Below are 20,426 nucleotides of genomic sequence, written 5' to 3' on the forward strand. Positions count from 1 at the left end.
TCATAGAACGTTGCTTCGCTCTTTATTGTTGCTACAGTATGTGGCAGCATCTCTTTACGAGGGCCTATTTGTTTTTGCTGAACCCTTTCAGAGGTTAATACACTGCATACTCAGTTTACCAGCAAATTAGGCTCATTTTTACATTTTATGCAGATTTGGATAAAGCAGCATTGTTGCTATTTGTCAAAGCCATAATCCAAATTAAATTTGGATTGTCGCTGTCCACTGTAAAAATTCCCCTTCCAGTTTTGGTGTACACAATACACTTTGAGCCACATTAGAGTATAGTCGTGCACTTGTTTTGCATTGCTTTAAACCTTTTAACACGTTGGTATCATGGAAACCACCTTAGCAAACGACAGCAGAATTAGTGGAGCCTTTTGAGAGATGCCTGACCACACCCGCTCCGACTGTAGCGAGAAGTCAGCAATGCCCCTGCAGAGGCTGAACCCGTGCTCCATTTAACGACGTCTCCAGAGCTCCCCCGATGCTCACGCCTATGCAGACTTTGACTTTTGGCATTTCCAAGGAAAGAGGAGTCAGACGGAACGCGGCAGCGCAGATGGTAGCACTGGGAAAAACGGGAAGTTGTTTTTGTGATCCTGTTCGATCCTCGGCAGTATTTTCACACCACGTTTGCACCTACACCAACTTTACAGATGACACTTTTTCTCTGGATTAATCATCAGCAGCGTTTAAATTAAAGTTGCTCTAACTTGTGTTTTAGGTACTTTCATCACACTGATTAAGATAAAGGCTGACCCGGCTTTCAGTTTGGAATGTGTTCTCCTCAACGTTTCATTGTCCAGAGGAGAGATACTGGCACGAGCGCACGTGCTGGCGTCTGTGTGCACGCGCCCGCCCACCGACAGTATTGAGACAATCCTCCCAATGGCCATCTTCTGACAATTTAGATAAGAGCAACAGACCAAATTCTGATGTTCTCTCCTCTCTATCACGATCTCATGAGTCACAATAGGGTGAAGCTGGTCTGAGTGGGGGTGGAGGTGTCATTAGCATAAGAAAACCCTCAACCTCGGCTCTTTCCCTCTCTACCTTTTCACATTCATTTTCACAATGTCGGCTTCAGGGTTGTGCGACAATCTACTTCCTTAAGGGTCTGTCACTGAACAGTGCAGTAAAATAGTCCTCTGTCTCTATCTTCTTTAATCTGCACAGAAGAACCACAAGCTGTCTGAACACCAGTTCTCTGAAGTGAGGCCTGTTACATACCACCTTTGTATGCGAGTGTCTCCAAAACCACAAATAGAAATAGCACAGCGTCAACTCTAATGTCCCTCTGAAGGAGACAAAGCAAGCAATTTGTGAAATTTGCAGAGCACGACTCAAAATGACTGAACTTAAGGCGGCTAACTGCAGGTAGGGAGTAAGAAAAAAGCAGCGATTTTCAGAATTACAGAGTGATGTGTGAGATTTTCAAAATAAAACAGTCGCACAGCCGCTGGGATCCACCTAAACATTTAGGCTTTAAATATTGGACGACATTGTACACAAAGGATTAAGGTGAGAGCAGTTTACTAAATCCCTGAACAGTTTTCTGACAGCTGTGCATTAATCTGTGCAGGCCTCTCTCTGTTAATTGATAAGGCAGCCACAGCTTTTGCCAGATACCTTCCGCTCATCTCTGTCTTACGTAGAAATCTGCTGGTTCATATACTCAAACAAAAGGAGACAGAATGTGTTACTCTCATTTTCTGTCACTCTTCTTTCTATCGCCAGCACCCCCATGTGCTGGTCTTTCCTCTGTGGGTGTAAGTGCCTCACGACTGCCAGGGCCAGAGGAGGCAAAAACCACGGAGGCGTTTGCAACATTTCACCAAGTGTCTCTGCAACCTGAAATCATTATTGTTATATTTTTCTTGTCGTCTGTGTTTTGGTGGAGTAGTCATTAGCGGCATTAGGCAATATTGTAGCATCGCCTAGCAACCCGACGAAGCAATTTCCATAACAACTGCTGTGTCACTCCAAAATGTGAACATAATCCTTTCATATCTGGATAAGCCAGATCATAGGTGCTAAAGTGAGAATGTATGCAAATTTTATGCCACTCTGCTGAAATGATGCTGAAAAATGTGTCTCGACTTTACGATTATGTATGTGAGAGTGTCCTTATTGTTCCGAGACACGCCCTCAGCGGTCTCTCCTCTTCCCCTCTCTAGTGGGCAGTTTGCCGTGGTCAGAAGATGCCGGCACAGAAGCACAGGTGTGGAGTACGCTGCCAAGTTTATCAAGAAGAGACGCAGCAAATCGAGCCGTCGGGGGGTGTCCAGGGAGGACATTGAGCGCGAGGTCAGCATCCTTAAGGAAATCCAGCACCCAAACATCATAACCCTTCATGAGGTGTTTGAAAACAAGGCGGAGGTCATCCTGATCCTGGAGCTGTGAGTAATCCCCTCTGTTTCCCTCATTTCTATTTAGTATAAGAAGGAAAATTTATGTATTTGACCCTAATCATTAAACCAGTAATTACTGGTCATACTCACAATTGGTCAGGTCCATCCATTCTTCAGTGGTTGGATTTAAATCTATACAATCATGACGAAGCAGCTGGCTCATCTAAAATCTAAGCTGCAAGCTCATCGCAGCACGCTTGAATGTGTAAGTCACCTTGCTGCCAGCAGCACTGAGCGTCACAATAACCGCCCCTGTTGCCTACCAACATTCCTGACCAGTGATCTCATGTGATAAAATTGCAACTAAGCACAAAATACAACAACATAAGTCAGTGGCCCTTTTCTTATCCAGGGCTGTAAACTGGTAAACAGGTCAGTGTAGCTGGAAGCCTAACCAAAAATAAAGATGGACATGGTGTGAGCTTTAACTTTATTGAAATTGGTTTAATGTTTTACCCAAATATCAAAAGCCCAGGTTGTGAATACATCACATAGTGCAATAAAAATCTGTCTATACATCATGCTTGTTATGTAAAAAAACTTCAAATTGAGTTTCTAACTTTATTGAGGTGTCTGTAACTGTGTCACACCATCTGCAGAGCAGACTCACTGAGTTATTGAGCAGGACAGCCATATATTTTTGCCCCTATCAGGCCAAAGTTTTGCTGTGTCTTCAGGATTGTGAGATAAACAGTGTCCTCCGATCCATGTCCTCCTGCTTTGGCTGCTTGGATGTTTAGTTTGAGCAGAAAATCATTTATTACACAATCAGCAGTAAAGGTTTGGTGATTTGGGGGTGGGGGGGGGGTTATTTTGTGTCTTTGCTCCCTGGCTACACCGGCTAAAATCATTGATCAACTGTTCAGAAGGAGAGACAACAGCTTCTCTCCAGTGTTCAAAGCACAGAGGGTGTTTGCTGGGAGGAGGTTGTGTAGGTTCCAGCTGAGCAGCTGGTCTGATGTTTCCGTCCTGCGGTGTGTGCGCGTGTGTGTGCGCGTGTGTTTGTGTGTATTAACAAAATAAAGGTTCTATAAGAGCTGTTAGGCTATTGTTTAGCAAAGGTTGGCTATCCTACCTATGTGAATTAAAATATCGAAGCTTTAATGGTGAACTGAAGTTAATATTTAATTTAGAGAAGCTCATGTGTACTATGGAAAAATGCACGTTTGTGGGGTTGTTTGAGGGAACCGTTCATGCCTGGATAAACATGGCTCTAATTACACTTATCTACAGCGTTCCTCTTCTGTTTTTGTCTGTGCTGACTGGTGTCAAATGAATGTTCCTAATCTGAAAAATCCCCCTAAACGACCATTTCTTGCAGGAAAAATGATTGTTTAATCGTGAGTAGCAGCTGTTACCATCAACCATCCTGACACAAGCTTATTGGGGCATTTAGAAACAATCTGATTAAACTCCATCAAGACCAAAGAGCAATAAACACTCTAAATTAAAGACGTAATCTTCAGCTTCTTTGTGGTGCTGCAAGTCACATTTTTCCCCTGATGGCAAGAAAGTCTCTCGGTCCACTTCTGTGGTCTCTGTCTATGTGGAATGTTCACGTTCTCTGTCATGGTCTGGTGACCTGGTCAGGGTGTATTCCCGTCTCCTGCCCAGTGACTGCTGGGATAAACTCCAACACCCTCCCCCCACCCCCAGTGTCCCCAGTTGGAAAATGGGGCAGTTAAGAGATAATGACTGGATAAATGAAAGTAACCAGAAATGTGTCCTTGGGGCAAACCTCTGGTTACTTTCATTATTATTTTGATTTATTAGAATGTTAAATTGAATCTGAATTTCATGATTCTTTGTTAATTGGTTTTTTAGTGCCATTTTTATGTCAAGTCAAACTAATTCAAAAGGTTTTGTACAGTCTTTCCCAATTATATTAAGTATATTTATTAGTTTGAGTTTGTCTATGTCGTTTTTTTAATGTGGCGATGTTGTTTTGCTCTCTGATGATCTGTGATTCTATTCTCTTTGATCTAAAAGATCCTTCATTTTAATTCTGTCCCCTTTCTCCTCATGCAGTGTTGCTGGTGGGGAGCTCTTCGATTTCCTGGCAGAGAAAGAGTCACTGAGCGAGGAGGAAGCCACTCAGTTTCTAAAGCAGATCCTGGATGGAGTATTTTACCTGCACTCCAAACAAATTGCTCACTTTGACCTTAAGGTACTGCAGCAAAAAAATGAACCAAAGCTTTGTCTTAGTTTGAATGTATCTGAGCGCTGCGCAAGCTAACTTTAATTATTGGAAACCGAGAAGGCAAAGCTGTGCAGGATACATCCAAACCCTGACAAACCATATACCCCATTGTTGTGTGTTGTTTTAAATCTCCCTTAATGTAATTGATTTTCAAATTTCTGGCAGCACATTTGAAATCTTAATCAAAATCCACAGCCCAGGCTCGTCACACTTAATTCCCATATTCAGTGTAATTTCAGTTTATTCAACCACAGACCAGCCAGTCACTTTTGATAACTGAACGTGTGAGATGTTAGCAACCATTGCAGCCTTTTCTTGGACCATTAGCACATATTATTAACCGTCTCATTGACTCTGATTATGACTTAATTTCTTTAGTTAAAAGGCTTTTTGTGATAGTGCAGGGAGGCAGTGGAACAGTAGATTAACTGTAGATTCAAATCCATCCTACAAAGACAATGTATCTATTTTATTACACTATTTTATCTATTTTATTACACTATTTTATTACGCCTGTTAGAGTATATTGAGTAAGAAATACTTACGTTTACACACTGACTTATTAGAATAATAATTATCAATATAGTGCCAAATAAGAGTCATTAAATGGCCACTCCTTCTGTTTATACAAGCGTACTTCCTGCCAGTCCGGTTTTGTTTTGTTTTTCTGTCTCCTCTACACTTACCTGTTGTGTAATTCCTTAAAATATTCCACATTGATTCATTTATTTCTCTGAGCATCAAATCCTTTTTCCAGTCACGATGCATGTTTGATTCTCCAGGAAAATCAACACTCAGAGGAATATTTTACTCCCAGCTACTGTCAGTCCAATCTGACTCCCCTTCCTCAACCCATCTGACCCTTTTAACTGTCTCTCCTCTTGTTTTTCCAGCCAGAGAACATCATGCTGCTGAACCGCTCAGTGCCTCACCCACGCATCAAAATCATTGACTTTGGCCTGGCCCACAAGATAGACTTCAGCAATGACTTTAAAAACATTTTTGGAACTCCAGAATTTGTTGGTGGGTATTTATGGGTATCATTGACGAGTCTTTTTCCTAATCCTTTATTTTCCCCCCTCTTTGCTTTTTCGATGGTTCTGCTTTGAAGGGCTTATGCAGCTTGATTCTCTCTCCTGTCATTTATAGAGGCACTCAGAAACACGCATATACTCACTAAACACCGTCTTGTTTTCCTGGCTTTGTCCCAGGAGCTGCATATTGTGAGGGCAGGTGCCAGTTGTTCAATAGGGGCTAATACGAGAGACCTGATAATAGGTTGTATATTAACAGAACTGCCCCTTCTTGCCAACACAAACACAAAGAGAGGCTGCTGGGTTTTCTCACATAAAAGGTTAGAAGGTTTTGGGTACCTGATGAAATAAAGAAGTTACAATTGTCAGACCAGAACACTGTTACTTTAAGAGCTGAATCAGCAGAGACCCGAAAATAGAAAGATAAATGAACGCGCCTGGTTCTGTGTGTCAGAGAAATGTTAAGCTATATCACAATCTTGTTTTATGGGCATTCTCCTACAGCTCCTGAAGTCGTCAACTATGAACCCTTGGGCCTGGAGGCAGACATGTGGTGAGTAAAATCCCCCTGTGCGACATTAAGCATCGTGTACAGTGAATCCACTGTTGGCATCCTAAGGAACATCTGCTGTTAAACAAATTAGCAAGTTACGTGATGTACAGCTGTTTTTAAGTGAGAATCTTTGATGCTCAGTATCCTTTCTCTCTGCTTTTCTACAGGAGTGTTGGTGTGATAACCTACATCCTGTGAGTATCTGAAAGGTGTCTAAATGTGTGTAAACCAGAAAGGCCTCTTTTAACGCTTGCTTCACACCCCAGGGTGACTCACTCGACAGGACGGGATGATTATGGAGTCACGAAGACTTTATAGGCTCTTCTTTAACATTTTGTCATTAAATCTTCTGAAGAGTCTGTTACAGTGTGACAGCCTACACTGTTGAGGCAGTATTTTAAGATGATATTTTTATATATGTTATGTAATTAAATATTAACGTGGGTTTTTATATCAGGGTTATTTAGTGTAAAGCTATAAATGCTTAGCCCTTCTGCTGTGTTGGTTGGACAAAGCTGTGTCACTTTAGAAAATAAGTTCTTAAAGAAATATATTTTTCCACCAGACTTCTTCAGGACAACTCTAAAGTGTAGATAGTAACTCTTGTGAAAAATGTGAAGGTATCGGGCGTAAGAGTCAAGCTTTGGGCTTCTCTATCAATGTTAGGAACAGATCCTGCCAAGCTAGTGAGTTCAAAACAAAAACTCCATTCAATGTTTATCTGCATTTATTATTTGAGGTTCAGTTTTCGCTCAGAAGTTGGATTACTGAACTCCAAAAACATCCTTTGACATTTTCTGTGTCATGGGTTTTAACAGTTGTTGTGCAGTGATGTCAGCACACGTTAATTCGGCAGCCAAAATAAAAGTTTATGCCCTCGGCAACCGACGGATCAACTGATGCTTTTCCCTCAACGTCGCTGTCCGTTTCTTTTCTTCCATCAACAAGGTTTTTCTGCACTCAACACTCAGCTTTAGCCTTTAAAGAGACACCTACACAGGGCCAAACATTATGTTTGCACAAAAACGGCACATTGAGGACGTTTGCCCACACAAACATGTGGAGAGCCCTCAAAAGCACTGCGAGGTAAATGGGAAGCAAAAAAAAAGGTAAATGTCAATGCAGATTCTGTGTCATTAAATAAGCAGCTGGAAACACTACGGGATTAGCAGTCGTACAAAACTGCTGACGCTGTTTCGCATCAGGTCTTCTCTACATTGCATGTGCAGAAAGATGCTGCATCTGTGATCATGCTGTCCACCCACACAGCTGTCACGGCGTGGTTAAAGATAGATGGTTTCATTGGCTGTCGTCAGCTCCACCACACCACATTTGGATTGAAGCAAATACGCGGTTTGGACTAGAGGGACGCTCTTGTGGAAGCAGCTCTAAATTTTAAAGCTTTAAGGTGCGATTTTAAAAACCTGAATTCTTTGCTGTCATGAAGCTGCACCTCAGTCAACCTTCTATTTATTATTAATGCAAGTATCTTATTTCCAGTCTTGCGTTTTTAGTCTTGAGTGACTTCTCGAGAATTGATTTTCTTTCCATTTTTTTTAAATCTTTTTGTTTCTAAGAGACCTTATCTGCATGCATCAGCACCACCTCCCCTATATGTGTACTTGGTTCTTCTTGTTTGGTCCATTAAAACGTGCCTTTTTCATGCCAGTAACACATCCCCAATATATTTATCTATATTAGTGCTGTGGAGGTGCATTGAAAATGTCTTATTCAGAGAGAATTTTAGACCTTTACATTGTATTTATTCAGGAAATCATTACACAACATTAATGTACCGGTACTTAGAACAAGGATTCATATTTCAAGGTCTGACATCAGCTTCCATCTTTATCTGGGTGGGATTATTTAAGTATGTGACTACATTGTTGAACTGCGTGTACGATTAACCTTTTTTAAACCCTCTATCCTACCTTGCAGTTTGAGCGGCGCATCTCCGTTCCTGGGGGACAACAAGCAGGAGACACTGGCCAACGTCTCGGCTGTGGACTACACGTTTGATGAGGAGTTCTTCAGCAACACCAGTATCCTGGCCAAAGACTTCATAGCAAGACTGCTCATTAAAGACCCCAAGTACGTCTGATTGATATTTCTAATCAATTTTGATATGATAAAACAGTTTAAATGTGTTATGAGGCTACTGCCTGCTCGCTGCAACAATAAAACTGTTGCAGCTATTATAAGTTTTATACTGTAGCAACTTGTATTAAAGTACTTTTCACTGTTGATGCCTGTGGCTGAAAATGGACAAATGATATCTATCACCAACCTGATTGGAGAAACAACAGGCCCTTAAATCTGTAATCCTGCAGGTTACATGGATGTATCAGCAACAACTCATGATGTTAGCAAATTACGGGAGTAAAAAGACACAGGCATAGGTTAACTGAAAAGCTCTTTCCACATTTTAATTGCATATTTTGCAAATATTGTTTAGTTAGTCATATTGTGAGCAGCCACAAAGCCTCTTAGCTGAGTGGAAGATTAATATACTGTATCTTTAAATAAGTGCTGCAGGTGTTAGACGTTAACGACATTAACTGCTTGTTTTTATTGATGTTAAAGTATGAAGATGAATGTAAAAAATGACGAATTTGGGTTGAAACATCCCCTCAAACCGAGGAATCTTATCTATGAACTTGTTTCATTTCCTCACATGTACCCAGATGTTGTTCTCAGTACCTTGTTTTAGCTGTTGTTTCGAGGGAAGTGTGGTAAATAGGAAGTGACATGGTAAACAAGCACCAAACAAGACAAAAGACTAATGCACATTATAGGAATTAGCATTAGGGTAACTGGATCAATGTAAACAACCATTAAGTATTTTAAAGCTTTTGTTCCCTTAATTTCAGTTTATAAATGTCATTGCTTATCAGCCTAACTACAGCTAATGCTGGTATTGTTTTTAATTTTTCAATAGTATTCCCACACTAAAATGTAATTAATAGCATAGTTTTTTCAGTTTCAAAAGAGAAGGTTATGCTGCTTTACACTGCAGATTGATGGGGTGTTTTACTCCGTTTGGAATTAATAGTAATTATTAAAAGTTTGTAGTTCGACTCTGATGTCATCATTACGGCGTTGGATCACATTAACCTTCATGTCTGGAGCGGCTGAGCATCTAAAAAGGTTGACAGTATTGTATTAATCGTGAATGTTTTGGTTCACAGAAAGAGAATGACAATTCAGGACAGCCTACAACACCCTTGGATTAAGGTTGGATTAGCAACTCTTGACTACAGCAAGATTAACATGTGCTGTGTTTGTCAAATATTTATTTTTGTGTCATTACAGTAGCTAGTTTGTGTAAGGGTTTGCCTGTATAAAATGGTTATATCTTGTGTTTTAAAACCAGCCAAAAGATACTCAACAAGCACTGAGTAGAAAGGAGTCAGCAGTCAACATGGAAAAGTTCAAGAAGTTTGCAGCTCGAAGAAAATGGAAGGTAGGTGCATTTCTTTACTGACTTACTTTCACACACTGTGAGGCAAAGTTCTTGTCTTGAAAGCATTAAACATTATAATTTTCAGCACAGTCGTTGCCGGTTCAGTCATTAGCATCATATTGTTGCCAGTGCTGCTTTAATGGTCGTTTATTTGTCCATTTTGGTTCAGCTGCTCCAAGCCCACAAGAAATGCTGTTGCTATTATTTCTTTAGTGGTCCTGAGTGTGTAAAACGCTGAGAGCTTTGCAGTAACAGTGATTTGTGTTTATCTTTACATACAAAACTAACTAGTAGATAGAAAACCTGTCATCTCATGGAACCCTGCTATCCTAATTAATTGTTCAAAGAGAAAATAATCTAATATCTACGCATTGTCAAAGAATGTATGACGCAGTGTAAAGGAAGTGGTGTGGATTTAAATAGAGCAGAAAATTGCTTTACGTCTTCACCTGCACGCCTGTTCATGGTCTGCTTAACACAACTCGGCATTAACTTGTTCTAGTTTTACTCATTCATGAAGTGCCTCTCTTCCCTCTTCCAGCAATCCGTCCGACTTATCTCCTTATGTAACCGTCTGTCCCGCTCCTTCCTGTCCAGGAGCAACATAAGCGTGGCACGCAGTGATGACACTTTGGTAAGTTATCAGAGCCCTGTTCTGCTCAGAATGCAGAATTCATTCTAACTTTGCATTTATTATTACTGTGGTCATCCTTAATCTTTGTGGGATGATTGACAGGATATACAGACACCCTGATGAGTTTCAGCCTGTGGAGTGTTTTCTTGTCACAGACTGGCTCTCCCAGGTTCAGATTAGTATTTCCTACTGAACAGTAAAGAATTTTGAGCCCTTTTCCCAGAAAGCTGAATTACAATGATTTCACACTGCTTTCTTGCAGCTGTTGACACATGCAGGCCAACGCAGCAACATTCCAATCTTTCCAACGGTTCATACATGCCAGTGGTGGCCTGCGTGTGTGTGTGTGTGTGTTGTGTGTGACCAGATTCAAATGAAAAAAAGGAGAAAGTTCCATGTTAAATAAACTGAGTGGGAAAAGGACAGCAGCTGTAAAGATGATTTCAGTGTTTTTAATATTCAGTGCTTAAATCGACGATAATTATTACTTGAGGTTTGATAATTATTACTTTGTGGTTGAGATGAAACTGGACCCCCAGTAAGAGGTTTAATCATTTACAAGGCATTGTAACCAGGACAAGGCCAGGTCTGCTTTATATTGAGACTCACCCATGTTAAATATGAGCCCGCAGGAACAATAGAATTAAACTTTAGACTAACGTTGTCCAACAGATTATTGTTTAGATCATCCAAGAGTAAATGATGGTTCCTCAATGCATGGTAAGATTTAGCTCTGTACATCAAGTAAAAATTTAGCTGTATGTCTGTTTCTGTGGCGCAAGAATATCAGTAATAGCTCTGTAATTATTAACTAAGCAGTTAGAAGTAGTTTACTTAAAGACTGTTTGTGTTAGGATTATGGCAGTTTGTAATGTTAGATCTCACACCTCAGAATGAATCAGTTTATATTGGTGTGAAATCCCCTTTTAGCTCAGCATGTCTTACATGCATCTCTATAATTAACTCCTATTTGAAGTATTTTCAGGTTCTTGCAGCCTATTTATTAATGTAAAACAGATGGCTCAATGTTATGTCTCACACACAAAAGATAAATCAGATTAATCTCTTCTGTTGTCAAGGAAGATGGATGCTTTGATCAAAAATGACTGCCGCGTTTCATTGATGATGTCACCTACCACTAAATTAATCAGATTAGCCTTCAATGAATATGTTTGATTCTTGTTAAGGACTTGAATCAGTTCTCAGACTAAACTGATTTGGAATTCGCAGAGATAAATGTGACCAAAGATCCCCTAAAATCGCACCTTAATTCTTCTCTTATTATTTTCAAATGGTATAAACCACAAAGCAACTGTGTTAACAGTGAACCTCTTTGATGTGTTAGAGTTGTGGCTTCCCCAGCAGGGAGGTTATGTTGAGGAATGTAGCATCACGCTTGGCTGAGCAAGCGCCGTATCAGCCTTGCCTGTCTCGTATTTTCCTCCCCTCCTCACCTCGCTGCCTTTCCCCTCTTGCTGTCTTTGTACATCAGAGCATCACTGCTGATGTCTGTGCTGGAGGTTATTGGGTCACATGTCACAGACAGACAGGAAATTAATATATTTTGAATCTGCATCGCAAATAAAACCGTTTCTGTCTCTGCTCATGCATCAGAATAGGGTGAGGGGGACTAAAAGAGCATGTGATAGAAAGAATTTTGATCTTTGTCGGAATTAGATCTTCTTGTAAATGTCTCAATGTCCTATTCCCCACTCATCTAGGATGAGGAAGACTCCTTTGTGATGAAGGCCATCATCCATGCCATAAATGATGACAACGTCCCCGGTCTCACGCATTTACTCGGCTCCTTAAACAGTTACGATGTCAATCAGCCCAACAAGGTGAGCAGCACGTACATGCGCAGCACACAAAACAACCCTGGGTTCCACTCTTTGATCATGTGGCGTTCTAAATAAATTGGTGTGTGTGTGGCAGCATGGGACTCCGCCCCTTCTGATTGCGGCTGGCTGTGGCAACATTCAGATCATCGAGGTGCTGATGAGAAAAGGTGCCGAGATTCAGGCCGGCGATAAGGTAAAGACAGCCTGTGGGGTGTGATCTGTGTGACTCAGCTGTTGAAACGGGCCTCCGAGCCGCAGTAATGAAGAAAGTGAATCGTACATTTGCACAAGCAGACGGAACACGACAAGAACTTTTTATTTTTTAAAAACCTTCAGAGTGGAGCCAATGCCATCTACTACGCAGCAAGACACGGCCATGTGGAGACCCTGAAATTCCTCCACGAGAAGAAATGCCCTCTGGATATCCAAGATAAGGTGAACCATCTTCCCCCTGTGTGTCTATGTCATACACACTCACACACATCTCTTTCAGACCTCTGGAGCACCATTACCTTGGTTTTTCAAAACGTCCAGACACACAGATTCACGCTCACCACGTTGAGCACCTGGAGAGAAAACCAGTTACTCTGGCATTTTATCAGCTTATTTGCTGTTGCTATAGAAACGGGATTTGCGGGGGAAGATTGTGTGCGTGTGTGTGTTTGCTTTCAGTACTGGTGCCACCTCAGTCACTGAGATTCTCCACAAGATAAAATCCCTAAAGCATTTTGCAATCGCCTTAATTAATTGACCCTCTGCTGGCGCTGCTCTTTTATAGGTACAATCAGAATATCTCCTTTAAATTGTTAGTAAAGTCGAGCAGAAACAGACATTTAGTTTGCCATAACTGGGCTTTAAATAGTAAAATATCACCAAAAATCATTTCTTTGCAGTTTCCATATAAATGTAGTATACATGTTTAATATTTTCTTAATTTGTCTTATTTCCTTAATGTAACGTGCTTTTCTTCAGTCTGGGGAAACTGCTCTCCATGTGGCAGCTCGCTATGGCAACGTGGACGTGGTGAGCTATCTGTGCAGCATTCGTGCCAATCCAGATCTGGCCGACAGGGTAAACACTGGAACATGTTCACATGTAGATTAAAACCATTAAATGGAACAATGATGTCATTGTTTTATATTCCCCTTCACACCTCCAGGAGCAGGAGACCCCGCTGCATTGTGCTGCATGGCACGGATATTCCACAGTGGCCCGAGCACTCTGCCAGGCGGGCTGCCACGTCAACGCAAAGAACCGAGAGGGCGAGAGCCCATTGCTGACTGCATCTGCTCGGGGTTTCGTGGACATCGTCGAGTGCCTGGTGGAGCATCGGGCCACTCTCGAAGCCAGTGACAAGGTGGTTATTCATGATTATTGTTTATACGGGAATCATTTCCCTGTGATGATGTAATTTAAGCGATTTGAGCGGATTGATCCCTTCGTGTTGCCATAGACATACACTGTTATTAGTTGCTGATGGATAGATCAGAGATACATTGTTTGTCTTCAGGATGGACACACAGCCCTCCACCTGGCCGTACGGAGGTGTCAAGTTGACGTGGTCCGTTGCCTCCTTAGACACCACTGTCACCTTGACCAACAGGATCGCCATGGTAACACCCCACTACACATCGCGTGCAAGGATGGAAACCTTGCCATTGTCATGGCTATTTGCAGTGCCAAGGCCAACCTTGACCTCCCTAACAAGGTGAGTGCTTCTGAGCAGGTAGATCACACACTTAACTCTCGTCCCTGTCTGTTCCTCATGGTCCTGCTCCAATTAACACCTGTAAAATCTCAGTGTGTAGAAGACACCTGACGAGGAGAGGTGTGTTAGGCAGTGTAGTGTAGTTGGTCCAATCAAGTCCAAATAAGATCAATGTGAGGGATAAATAAACAGTGAAAGCAAACACGGGAAAGAGGACTGGAGGGATTTCTGTAAGTATAAATACACTCTAGCGGAACATTTTTGCTCCATGATCCAACTAATGGGCCCATAAATCTGGCATTCATGATTCACCCTGAGCCGCTGCTTTTAGGGGAGGGTAAGTGGACCTGTTAACGTTTGACTGGACATTTTATCTTCCCTCACTTCTTCACCAGGCGCCACTTTTCTGCCTCGGCTGATTTTGTATTCTATTTTGATACCATCTAGTTTAATGTATTCTATGATGGGATTGCTTTTCCCATACTCTGAAAGCCCCTTGGGTTTTTCACTTTTGAAAGAAATGTTTGAGGATCCATCCTCCCTTAATTATTCACGTGCATTGTTATTTTGACATATTTAAGGAATATGGAATTTTCTTTTGTCTGTCGTTCTATTACAGTATGGCCGGACTTCTCTTCACCTGGCTGCCAGCAACGGAAGCCTGGAGGTGGTTCGTCACCTGTGTCTTGCTGGAGTTAACATTGATGCTGTCACCAATGTGAGTTCCCAACGGCCATTTCCTTTGGCCATTTCTCTGCTTTTCTAAATTTTAAGTGGCTGCAGATATCATAATACCTATCATGTCTCTTAGAGCTCAGCTCAAGCAAAATAACTGTTTCCTTCATGAGTGAAGTATGTGGCCAACAAAGGTCACTAAATGCTAAAGCTAGAAAACTACAACACACATTCTCATTAGAAGCAGATATTTGTATTAATAGCACTGGCACTAGCCTCCAGGAACTGAGCTGCACAAGCTCCCTAATTCTGGTTTGAAGCCTAATATTCTTAATTTGTTTGCACTTTCTGTTACTGTAATTGATTTAAATCTGATCCCTGCTGTGAATTTTCCTTTATCTAACTCCAAAGATTTTTGTTCACAGCCCAGTAGTGGCTTTGTGCTGGGTAAGCTGTTACCAGACCATTGATCAGGATGGAGCTTTAATGGCTTAGTTCAGTTTTTCGGGACATTTATTGTCATTAACCTTCTTTTGGTGGTATTGTTGAACGACAGCTGGTGTGATGTGCATTTTTAATCTTGAATCATGTATAATTCAATGTCCAACAGCTCACACAGCTGACTGATAGCTACATTTTTAACATTTGCATGAGATCATGAGAAACAAGGTCAGCACATGTGGTCTGCTACACTCCAAGAATCCCCTGCACTGTGGTAGCATCTTTCTTTGCTGCTCTTTCTATTGCTCGCTTGTTGTTAGTGGGGTTTTTTGCATTTAAAATCTACGATCTTGCTCCACATCCATCTTATATTCAGCTGACCGCGTCACCTTTAATTTGACAGGCGTTTCCAGTGAAACTTGCACTGATGAGGTTGTTTTGAGGGCCAGATTGTGCTTCATTTACATGAACATCATTGACATTTATCTGTTTGAACAGCTTAAAGGTCAGTGGTCTCAGTGCTCTTATAATATTAGGTGACCTTTTCACAGAGGTGTAAACAAGTCCTAAAACCAAGAGAGCAAACCTAGAAAATGGCATATTTCAGATTTAAAGAAAGTGCCCCTTATTGATTTTTACAGTAATCATTGTGTTTCATAACAGTCAGTTGAATGAGTGTGTAGGCGTTCCAGGCTGCCAGTGTAGTTTTTCTCCTGTGGAGCCGCATCCAGAGCCAAACAATGACAGATGGCTATGGGAGTGGAAAACTTGTCAGTGCCGCAGTGTGTTCACAGGAAAATTGAGAGAGTAACAAATTAAGACAGTTCTAGTGCTGGACAGACACACTGTGTGTCTCTTTACTGCTGTAGTTAATCCAGCAAATCATCTGAGAGTGCTTAAAGCAGCCCTGTCCTCACTCTAGGGCCTCATAAAAGGGTCTCAAGATTTTAGAGCTGCATAGAAGCAGAAAATTATTAATGATTCAGTAAAAGTTTGACCTGAAAAGATGCGTAATTTGAGGCGTGAACGTGGTCCATGATTTACCCAGGTTGGGTTGGGCAACAGCCGCTGATCACATGACACCTGTATGTTGTTGAGCTGCACATTTAGCAGGTTTTCACGCGGCAGACGCATTGTAAGACAAACCTGTAATGTGACCGCTGCTGCATTAATGAATTCAGAGTCTGTAGAAGATTAATTGAAATGCTTCAACACTATAATTAGAGGTTTTTAATTAAATGCTGTTGGAGACAGAGAAAGGGTTCCAGTGTCACGGATGAACTGCGTCAGCAGTGAGAGCAGGCTGGGGGTCTCTTCACTACTGTACAGGCCAGTGGAGTTTTACATCATTCCACTCAGCAGTCGACCATTTCAAAACTCACATTTTTGACCAGGAAAAGGGTCCTTTGAGGAAGGGGGATGCCTCTGCGTGTCCTCCCACAGCTGGATTTTTGGGGTTGTCTCATTCTTGCTCATGTTAGATTGTGTTATCTTAAATGATGACTGATCATCATAACTTTATGCTATGTACTGTTATGTGTATTGTTATTTATCCACCTGTGACCATGCGACTAAATTTATTTTAATCCTCTCAGGATGGGAAGACGGCAGAGGAACTCGCCAGCGTTGATCACCACGACCATATCGTTTCTTTATTGGTGAGGTTAAAAAAGGTACGCAAACAGACGCTCACACACTTCTGTTTAAAAGGTAGGTGTGACAGGTGAAGGCAGAATGACTCAAATGCAATCAGACGAAAGAAAAGGGGATGATGCAAACGTCAGGTTCACACACACTCACTCCAGTCTCAGGTCTATTCCAGAGCACAGGTGTGAATATATAAATATCAAATATCTTCTCCCTGTCGTCTCTCGTCATGTTATGGGCACTCTGTACTGAGCTGCTGTTTTTAGTAATAACAAGCATATGAAACAATATAAATAGCCCACATTTGCAGATTCTTTCCATTTGTTCGGCAGTTTTGTTGATGAACCCAGTTTAGCATTTCTGATGCCCAATTTAATTCATTATAATTATTGTTGTTGTGGTTATAAAAATTAGATTTTAGCCTCCTCTCCTTTTCCAGAAGACCTGCTGATATTTTGCCTCTAGTGTGAAAACATGAGTTTGCACTGTGAAAACAGTCATCCTCTGCATATGCTGGGCTAATTTAAGACACTTTGGCACCTTGTTTTCAGAAAGAGAATCTAATTATCCTGATCCTCTCACTTAAAGTAGAGGGTAGGGATTACAGTTTATAATTGAATTCCAAGCAAAATCCAGATTTTAATGAATCCAAATTGTGATTCACTGCCCTTAGAATTACAGGATTCATTTGTTTCAACATCCCACACAACCATCGTTAGAGGCCATTTCAGATGTTTGAAGCAACTTCTGGATCATTTTAGGTGTCAGAAAGGTCTTTTCCTGACTGGCAGGAATTGCTCTCTTGTGGTTCTTCAGTTTATTTCTTCTAGTTGAACTCTGCTTTAGGTCCCTGCTCTCTCTCACTCAGGACAACCACAAACTGAGCTACATCCAGCAGCTACGGCCCACTCAGACTATCCAGCCCAGGATTAAACTGAAACTGTTCGGACACTCCGGAGCGGGGAAGAGCACCCTGCTGGAGTCGCTCAAGTGCGGCATCCTGCGTAGCTTCTTCAGGAGGAGGAGGACACGCATGACTAACACGGCCCGCCACCCCAACTCCCCAATCAACTCCAAACCACCTGGTAGGTGATGTTTCTGTTGAAGCCGAGATAATCCTTCAGAGGATTACAGTTTCACTTGATGAACCAAAATCATCTTGTTTTAGAAAGGTCACAAAATGACCCTCCTTATTTAAAAGCTTTGGGAGCACTGGGGGCTCCCTCAGCTCGTCGGCTCGAAAGGTTTGGTTCTTACCCCTGCAGATGTGAGGGATTGTCCAATTTGTTCTTCAGCCATTCACTGTAAAGTAAATACTCTGTCTAATGCTAATGCCAAATCACCCCCAGTATGCTTGTCATACAAAACCAACATAATCCACAGAAGTAATAGATTTCATTAACAGTTTTTCACTGCACAAACTCATTATGTTAAATTTAAAAGCACAAAACTATTGTGTGATTTTCTCAACCTACTTATAATTAGCAACTCTAGTCACACACACACACACACACACACACACACACATACACACAAACACACATTCTCTTGTATTCTCTATTTCTCTCTCACACATATGCACACAGACCACGTACATCCATCATTGTGTTTCCCTAAAAGGCTCCATTCTCTAATACGGCAAGTCATTTCCTCTCAAACAAACAAGATGTTTTCTTGTGTGACGATAGTTGTTTAGGTGAGCTGCTCAAAAGACTGTGGAAGAGCTTTTGGGTCCTGAATTCACTGAGGCTTTTATCGACTCCGTGTCTGCAGCGAGACGTGCCAGGGGTCCACTGAAAAACAGAGAAGCAGAGCTGAGAGGGAACAGTTGCAGCGTCCATCTGTCTCGCGTTTAGATTTGTCCTCAAGCAAAAGCAACGCAAGCATTTTGTTCTTTTGTCCAATTTTATTACCTCAAACCCATATTTACTTTTGTCCTGCGTCAATGTTTATGGGGTGCCATCTCTATAAAACCTGTAATGCATACAACAGCGCATATCAAGACGAAGGTTGTGTGTACAGCTGGAGCATCTCAGTCTTTCGGGATGTGTAAACGTAGTTCCTCAGACACAATACTGTCGTGAAGGAAACCTGAATGCATTTTTCACGGTTTTAATGATTCTCAGTTTAAATCCCGAGTAACTTTAGGCATTGTGTTTCATGCGGTCGAGGAAATTCAGACTTTGGTCTGAAAAGTCCATATATTTGTAGTAAAATGGCTCCCCCTTCTGGCAATAGACGTGCATTAAATATGCCACCTAAAAACAGTTTTAAGGAAAAGTTAAATGTTTACAAAACCATCACCTGATGAAAAATCGAATTCCATATTAGAAAAAAAACAAAAAAACTTGTTCCTTTTTGAATTTAGTCTCGGTGAGCATCTCCAATCTGTACCCCGGCTGTGAGAATGTGAGCGTGCGGAGTCGCAGCATGATGTTTGAGCCAAGCCTGACCAAAGGAGTTCTGGAGGTCTTCTCCCCCGTCCACAGCGCCCTGTCCACGGCCGACGAACAGGCTACAAAGGCCATCGACATCCAGCACGCCAACATCCACAGTGAGAACACACGGGCTACATTCACGGTTATACGTTTAATGGCTGCGTCTTTAACGCGTCCCTCCTCTCCACAGGCGTGGGCGACTTCAGCGTATGGGAGTTTTCTGGGAACCCCGTCTATCACTGCTCCTACGACTACTTTGCGGCCAACGACAGCACAGCGATCCACTTGGTCCTGTTCAGCCTGGAGGAGCCGTACGAGACCCAGCTGAGCCACGTCACCTACTGGTTGAACCTGCTGAAAGCTCTCACTCTGCCACAGGACAACATCGGTGAGGATGGGAACGATACGTTTGTGACGGTATCATTCAGATTCAAAGAGAATCTGTATGTTCAGTGTAGTTTGATGTTCCTTTTGACAGGAGTTTTTGGAGCTTGTTCTAATCAGATGTGTTTTCCTGCCCTTCTCCAGCTTTTGGAGGTCGCATCCAGCAGCCCCTGGTGGTCGTGCTCGTGGCGACACACGCCGACCTCGCTGACATCCCCAGAGCTTTTTCCGGGGAGTTCACTTATGACAAGGAGAAAGTGCTTCTCAAGGAAGTCAGGAACAGGTCGGGTCCACAGAGGAGAAGCAAACAGATTCTGTTGAAGTGGCTCCTCCCCTCCGTGGGCCTACAGACTCAAATATCTTTGCTTTGTTTGCAGGTTCGGGGTTGACCTGCAGATCAGTGAAAAATTGTTCGTGATGGACGCTGGGGCCTCAAACTCCAAAGACGTTAAGCTTCTGAGGAATCACCTACAGGAACTTCGCAGCAGCATCATCTCTGTGAGCTTATGTCGTGTGTAATTTCCACAAATTCAAGCCTTCAGTCAGAGTGTCTGTGTGTTGCTAAGGAACTGTTTTCCACTCAATTGGTCTCAACCTTGAAATTTGCAGAAGTGTAGTCCCATGACGCAGCTGACAGAGCGCTTGCTGACTACCCTCCCGTCCTGGAGGAAACTGAGCGGACCCAACCAGCTGACATCATGGCAGCAGTTTGTCAGCGATGTCCAGGAGCACATCAACCCGCTGGTCAGCCAGGATCATCTGCGCACGCTGACCATGCAGCTCCACAGCATGGGCGAGGTGCGTGTTTGATCATTATCAAATCAGAATACCTTACAGCTGATTAAAAATAAATATGCATATGAAAAGCTTCCAAACTTTAAACATCACTCCTGACTAAATTCCCTTTCTGTTTTTGATGGATTTAACATAATTGTTTTGTATGTCCGTTGAGCTGGCTGTCATTACAAGGGATTGCCACTAGGGTGCAGTATCT

The 20,426-nt window shown here is 42.1% G+C and overlaps 1 protein-coding gene across 3 annotated transcripts in view; it reads left to right on the top strand.

The window, feature by feature from the left end:
• dapk1 (death-associated protein kinase 1) overlaps positions 1-20,426 on the top strand; it is a 33,062-nt gene that overhangs the window by 8,747 nt on the left and 3,889 nt on the right. For all 3 annotated transcript variants that reach the window (XM_029829858.1, XM_003975075.3, XM_029829859.1), the window contains 23 exons: positions 2,181-2,402; positions 4,443-4,581; positions 5,508-5,637; positions 6,153-6,201; positions 6,369-6,395; positions 8,140-8,292; positions 9,390-9,435; positions 9,575-9,664; positions 10,206-10,298; positions 12,020-12,139; positions 12,234-12,332; positions 12,476-12,574; positions 13,112-13,210; positions 13,299-13,496; positions 13,650-13,847; positions 14,467-14,565; positions 16,559-16,636; positions 17,479-17,695; positions 18,979-19,164; positions 19,239-19,436; positions 19,577-19,715; positions 19,810-19,930; positions 20,042-20,230. In XM_029829858.1, the coding sequence (XP_029685718.1) occupies positions 2,181-2,402; positions 4,443-4,581; positions 5,508-5,637; positions 6,153-6,201; positions 6,369-6,395; positions 8,140-8,292; positions 9,390-9,435; positions 9,575-9,664; positions 10,206-10,298; positions 12,020-12,139; positions 12,234-12,332; positions 12,476-12,574; positions 13,112-13,210; positions 13,299-13,496; positions 13,650-13,847; positions 14,467-14,565; positions 16,559-16,636; positions 17,479-17,695; positions 18,979-19,164; positions 19,239-19,436; positions 19,577-19,715; positions 19,810-19,930; positions 20,042-20,230 (2,989 nt within the window). The remainder of the gene's footprint in view (positions 1-2,180; positions 2,403-4,442; positions 4,582-5,507; positions 5,638-6,152; positions 6,202-6,368; positions 6,396-8,139; positions 8,293-9,389; positions 9,436-9,574; positions 9,665-10,205; positions 10,299-12,019; positions 12,140-12,233; positions 12,333-12,475; positions 12,575-13,111; positions 13,211-13,298; positions 13,497-13,649; positions 13,848-14,466; positions 14,566-16,558; positions 16,637-17,478; positions 17,696-18,978; positions 19,165-19,238; positions 19,437-19,576; positions 19,716-19,809; positions 19,931-20,041; positions 20,231-20,426) is intronic.

This window comes from Takifugu rubripes, chromosome 21, assembly GCF_901000725.2.
Source record: "Takifugu rubripes chromosome 21, fTakRub1.2, whole genome shotgun sequence".
NCBI classification, from domain to species: domain Eukaryota; kingdom Metazoa; phylum Chordata; class Actinopteri; order Tetraodontiformes; family Tetraodontidae; genus Takifugu; species Takifugu rubripes.